Here is a 6,521-nt window from a genome sequence, read left to right as displayed (position 1 = left end):
CCCCCCCCATCCATGGACCAGGAAACACGGTAACTCAAAAGAAAATGTACACATATTAACAATACCAAATGAATCAAACGTGCATGCACATTGATCAATTGTGTATATATAATATGAAAAAATATTTATCTACAACAACCTACACACAAAGAAATTACCCACCCAAGTCCATTGCTGATGGTGGTTTAGGCCCTCACATGGTGAAGGCCAGGACTGAGGCCTTCACAACACCTATAGGAGCTTGTGCAGGGAGAAGGGGTTCTGATGTGCTACACTGCTACTGCAGCATGCCTATTATCTTTTGTGGCATCAGTTAAAAATGGCAGAGCTCTGTTATTAACGGCTTTTGCTTTTTCTGTGTTAACATTTCAGGAGTGATTTCCTCAGTTTACCATTCCAAGCTATAGAGTGCAGCCTATCAGGAGTGAAACCAAAAGGTAAAGTCCTTGTCTGAATACCATCATCACAGGCATGTAAATAAAAAGTAAAAAAAAAAATGTATGCATCATTTTGAATTACTCTATGATGGTGTGTTTTTATATTTCCTGAACTGTTCACATCCTGTTCCTCAGGAGAGGCATGGACTGAGGCAGCCCTGGATGACTTTGATTGCCTGACTTACTGTTCTTCCTGGAGGCCCCTGCAGGCCAAACTATGCAGCTACTCTCATTCAGATACCTCCTCCTGGCCCAGTGTCAAACTCTATGACAATAGTGAGGGAGAGGTCAGACATCTTTTTATTAGTTCTATATGTTTATCTGTTTAGCCTCTTGCTCCGTTTCCTTGCTCACATCATGTTCATCCTAGACTGTAGATATTGGTGAGGAGCTCATACGACTGGGCCATGCTGTCAGCTTCAAGGAAGTGGTGAATGGAAAAACAGAGGGTGGCTGTCTGCGAAGGATGCTGGTGAGTCACTGAACACACTTGATTGTTATTGGTCTCACTGACCTCATTAATACAAGTGATTAAAATGTTTAACTGAAGGGTTTTGTGGAATGACACTAGTGTGTTTAAAGTTCACTTTCATGGCAAAAAATGATTGAAGTGTTGTTTTTGTCAGAGTGAAATGGGTTTGTCTAGCTTTTTTGGAGATATACAGTCTTATGCAAAAGTTTAGGCACCCCTTGATAAATAACAGATTTTGGTGATTTTTTATTTGAACAGATGTTAACACAGTTTCTCTTGGAAATGGAAAAAATGCACAATATTTTCAGCAAACAGTGATGCATAGTTACTTCTTATGCCATAAATTGAACAAAAATAAAAAATGAGAAAGAGAATAATTGAGCTCTATCAGTTTGGAAAAGGTTATAAAGCCATTTCTAAAGCTTTGGGACTGCAGCGAACCACAGTGAGAGCCATTATCCACAAATGGCGAAAACATGGAACAGTGGAGAACCTTCCCAGGAGTGGCCGGCCGACCAAAATTACCCCAAGAGCGCAGCGACAACTCATCCAAGAGGTCACAAAAGACCCCACAACAACATCCAAAGAACTGCAGGCCTCACTTGCCTCAGTTAAGGTGAGTGTTCATGACTCCACCATAAGAAAGAGACTGGGCAAAAATGGTTTGCATGGCAGAGTTCCAAGACGAAAACCACTGCTGAGCAAAAAGAACATAAAGGCTCGTCTCAGTTTTGCCAGAAAACATCTTGATGATCCCCAAGACTTTTGGGATAATAGTCTGTGGACAGAAGAGACACAAGTTGAACTTTTTGGAAGGTGTGTGTCCCATTATGTGTGGCGTATATGTAACACCGCATTTCAGAAAAAGAACATCATACCAACAGTAAAATATGGTGGTGGTAGTGTGATGGTCTGGGGCTGTTTTGCTGCTTCAGGCCCTGGAAGACATGCTGTGATAAGTGGAACCATGAATTCTGCTGTGTACCAAAATATCCTGAAGGAGAATGTCCGGCCATCCGTTTGTGACCTCAAGCTGAAGCGAACTTGGGTTCTGCAGCAGGACAATGATCCAAAGCACACCAGCAAGTCCACTTCTGAATGGCTGAAGAAAAACAACATGAAGACTTTGGAGTGGCCTAGTCAAAGTCCTGACCTGAATCCAATTGAGATGCTGTGGCATGACCTTAAAAAGGCAGTTCATGCCCGAAAACCTTCCAATGTGGCTGACTTACAACAATTCTGCCAAGATGAGTGGGCCAAAATTCCTCCACAGCGCTGTGGAAGACTCATGGCAAGTTATCGAAAACGCTTGATTGCAGTTGTTGCTGCTAAGGGTGGCCCAACCAGTTATTAGGTTTAGGGGGCAAACACTTATTCACACAGGGCTTTGTAGTTTTGGATTTTGTTTTCCCTTAATAATAAAAACCTTCATTTAAAAACTGCATGATGTGTTTACTTGTGTTATCGTTGACTAATATTTAAATTTGTTTGATGATCTGAGACATTACAGTGTGACAAACATGCAAAAAGATAAGAAATCAGTAAGGGGGCAAATACTTTTTCACACCACTGTATCTGATTGTCTTCATCAGTTTGTGGAGGTTCTCAGATGTCATTACATAGGTGTGGAATTTCAGCCGTGTGACAATATGTGGTCATACTGTATGTGAAGGGGGATCATAATCCCTGTCTCATACCATCTGCTGAATGAGGAGGAGAAAGCAATGGAGGTGCAGCAGGTCTAGGAAGCTCTCTAGGGCAAAAGATAAAAGGACTCTCATCCTAACGTATGACCTGGACTGACTGACCACCAGCATTATTTACTTATGTGGCTATTTTGTCAGAACATTTGGTCAGTCTTAAGTACAGTAAGTCACACAAAATATGTGTAATACTTTCGATTAGGTTAGGACCTATTCAGATAGAGTTTGCAGGACCGTGTTTGATCAGACACAGTCACCATAGCAACTACACCTTGTGTACTGCTTCAGTCACAAATAAGGACATGCCAGGACAAGTACTGATACTGGAACAAGGAATGGGCATTTATTGAAGTTCAGTTTAAACTAAAGAATGGAAAGAGAGACAATGTGAAGGAGATGAGACCATGAGCGAACATGGGTTTAATTTCTGTTGATGACATTTGAGCCACTATACAAATAAAACAGAAATGAACTGAATTGAAGACTTAGGACATGCAGTTAAAGGCTCTGGAAAAAGCTAGCAGGTGGACCTGAAGTTAATCGTATTTTGTGAAACTGACTGCATCATATCAATTCTGTCCAAAGAGCAGAGGCTACAGGCCTCAATATCAGTTTAATCCTTGACTGCACAGTTTGAAAATGTGATATCTTCATTTGTTTTTGTCTTACAGGATGATGTAATGGGAACAACATCAGAGCTAAGTCTATCCTGTATCAGTTTATCAGGTGGGGATAAACAAACTTTTTTTGGGGGGGGGGGGTCACGAAATGCACGTTTAAAAAACAAACTCACTGGCAGCTTTTCTCACTCAGGCCCTACTGAAAAGATTCACATTGCTGAGTCATCATCCACACTACCACACCACCAGTCAGCTAATACTGATGTCTCTGTGTCAACGCTGCAGCTCACAAGCTCACAAGCTCACAACTTCCTTCTCCCTCTTCTGCTTCCTGTTTGCCCTCATGTATTTGAAGTCAACCTGTGATGTGATGAGATGGCAGGGGACAACACCCTAAGGGATTGAAGTAGTGATAATGTGGACTAGTAGTATACCAGTAGACCAAATATCCACTTGTGATATAACCACAGAGAACTTGACTTTCATCATACCTGAAACATGGAGAGTGCGTGGTGGACAGCTGCATCAGCTCAGTCTCCACATCTGCCCATGTCAACACAAGCTAGGACTCCAGTCAAAGTGATGCATATGATGACCATATTTGGCAAAATGGAAATGAAGAAGATAAGGAGGTGATGACAGATTAGAGAACAATGTGTTTTGAGTGATAGCAGCTTCCTTATTGATAACAGTGACAGCACTGATAATATTTATATGTGACTTAACTGAATCTTGTGGAGATGTATTACAGTCCTTTCAAGATTACCTGGAAACGGGGACCAAGATCAACTGGAAAAAAATAGACCATCAAAACTACACATACTCAGCAGAAGCATCGACACCACAAGACAGGGTGAAGGGGTTGACATGGAACAAGAAGAGGAGCATTTTGTGACATCCAGCTTGACTCTAACATAAGTGCAACAGAAGTGTTTACCAAACACCTCTACAGACAAGGGGGAAACAGGACAAATTAGAATCACTGCCTAGCAGTTATATGCCTCCGCCAACCAGTTTACAGTACGTCTGTCCAGACTTATATAATGTATGTAGCGAAGACTTTGAAAAGAATTTAATAAAAGGTATTAAGTGTATTTAATTTTAAGAAATCCCCTCCATGCACTCCTAAGATTTCATGTTCACAAGAATGGGACAGATGTGATCTTGACCTTTGACCACCAAAGTCCAATCAGTTCATCCTTTAGTCCAAGTGGACACTTGTGCCAAATTTGAAGAAATTTGCTCAAATAGTTGTACAGACAACCTGTAAACATAATGCCTCCAGCTATGGCTACTGCCAGTGCAGAGGCATAACAACTGATTTCAGCATTAACCCTTGCCGATGTACATAAAATTATGCTCTCTGTCCACCTTCTGTGGATAAAAAAAGAGGTATAATGATTACTGTTTTTGGTACCACAGAAGTTGCATCAATCTCAGGAAGCACTGATGATGTCATAGAGGATGAGATGCTGTGAGACCAAAGATACATAAATAAAGGTATTGTTTAAGTTAAGTTTAACATTCTGTAAAGAAAGCATTTCTTTAAATGTCATACCTGTAACAGTGATGAGCTTGCTGTCATTGTACAGTCATGGCCAAAAATATTAGCACACCTGCATTTCTGTCAACGCAACACTTCAGTAAAATTGTTGAATGTTTATTTATTTTGCTTGCATTGGAACAACACAAAAAAAACAGAAAAAAACCAAATCTGATACATTCCACACAGAACTCAAAAAATGGACTGGACAGAATGAAGCAGCAAAGCGACCTCAAAACATCAGTGAACCTCCACCATGTTTGATTGTAGGGACCATCTCTGGAGATGGACTTGGAGCCTTGAGACTGTCCAGGCCACTATTGTGGTTCTCAAATCCTCCCGACAATTCTTTGCTCTTCTTTCTTTTCTCCATGCTCAGTGTGGTCCACATGACACAAATGTTGAGTCAACTTTTCTCCAATGGTTGCAAGTGTGAGCATTACAAATTAAAGAAGCATCACCTGCTTGAAATGCAACTATTTCTGATGATTCTGAAAAGGTGTCAATTCTGTCCATTCTATTTTTTGAAGTTCTGTGTGGAATGGATCAGATTTTGCTTTTTTAAATTATTATTATTATTCTCAATGCAAACAAAAGAAATAAACACGTGAATACCAAAGAATTTGTGATTAAGAGAATTTTCTAGAAGCGGTGTGTTATCTGACAGAAATGCAGGGGTGCCAAGATTTTTGGCCTTGTCATATATATACAGTGCCTTGCGAAAGTATTCGGCCCCCTTGAACTTTGCGACCTTTTGCCACATTTCAGGCTTCAAACATAAAGATATAAAACTGTAATTTTTTGTGAAGAATCAACAACAAGTGGGACACAATCATGAAGTGGAACGAAATTTATTGGATATTTCAAACTTTTTTAACAAATAAAAAACTGAAAAATTGGGCGTGCAAAATTATTCAGCCCCCTTAAGTTAATACTTTGTAGCGGCCAACACAAACTAGACTTTTTCAGTAATTTGTTGCTTTGCTTTCCTTCATCAAAAGGACCTAAACAATTGTTAACCTCAGCTCGAAAATGATTTTCAGAACTCAAAGATCTCCGGTACAGCCTAACACTAAACAATTCCTCATGATCTGCCTCTGCAGGGGTACTAATGCCATCGGAGCCACACTGTATAAAACAAATACATGAAACGATCGATTTAATTCATGTAGACTGATGAATGCACTTTTGACTGTTTTGGCATTTTGTGATGTGACTTTGTGGTGTTGGGTGCCTTTAATCCTTGTGTATTTCATCTCACTCCAACAGTGTGTGAATACATTTTATATACTTCTGTTTGCAGGAGTGTGTGTGTGTGACAGACAAATAACATATGTACAATAGGTCAGAACAAAACTATCTGCCCAGTTAATGTAATTGTAATATGATCGTTAAATTGGCTCATGGATAGATGTTAAAACGAACCACCCTGTTGTTTATCTGTATTCAATGGCCCGTGAGTCAAAATTCACACCTAAAGTCATTCAAATGAATCATCATTAGCGTGGAAGGAAAATACTTAAACAAGTCTCACTCATCCACTAACATGAATTAGCGAATTGCGTGTTTGCTTAACTGCAACTAACAAAACGAGGATGTAGGTAAATATTGAAATTCCCTTCGATTGGTGGCCAGTCTGTAAAGCACCGGGTGAGCAGGCGCTCCCTATTGATGAGCTTCAGCTAATCCATCGCATTTCCCTGTAAATAGCTTTCTGCATGAGAAAGAGACCCCCCCCCCCCCCCC

General features: G+C 40.3%; 1 protein-coding gene across 4 annotated transcripts in view; it reads left to right on the top strand.

Annotated features, from left to right (window-relative positions):
- tdrkh (tudor and KH domain containing) overlaps positions 1 to 6,521 on the top strand; it is a 25,467-nt gene that overhangs the window by 17,831 nt on the left and 1,115 nt on the right. For 2 of the 4 annotated variants that reach the window (XM_020608973.1, XM_020608972.1), the window contains exons 9-13: positions 373 to 437; positions 573 to 724; positions 808 to 909; positions 3,284 to 3,338; positions 4,655 to 4,732. In XM_020608973.1, the coding sequence (XP_020464629.1) occupies positions 373 to 437; positions 573 to 724; positions 808 to 909; positions 3,284 to 3,338; positions 4,655 to 4,710 (430 nt within the window). In that variant the 3' untranslated portion in view covers positions 4,711 to 4,732. Of the gene's footprint in view, positions 1 to 372; positions 438 to 572; positions 725 to 807; positions 910 to 3,283; positions 3,339 to 3,425; positions 4,078 to 4,654; positions 4,733 to 6,521 lie in introns of those variants that run through there. The other 2 variants (XM_020608969.1, XM_020608970.1) reach the window with 1 other exon arrangement.

This window comes from Monopterus albus, unplaced genomic scaffold, assembly GCF_001952655.1.
Source record: "Monopterus albus unplaced genomic scaffold, M_albus_1.0 scaffold96.1, whole genome shotgun sequence".
Classification (NCBI taxonomy): domain Eukaryota; kingdom Metazoa; phylum Chordata; class Actinopteri; order Synbranchiformes; family Synbranchidae; genus Monopterus; species Monopterus albus.
The sequence above is the reverse complement of the archived record's forward strand: the minus strand, read 5'-3'. Positions and strand labels throughout refer to the sequence as shown.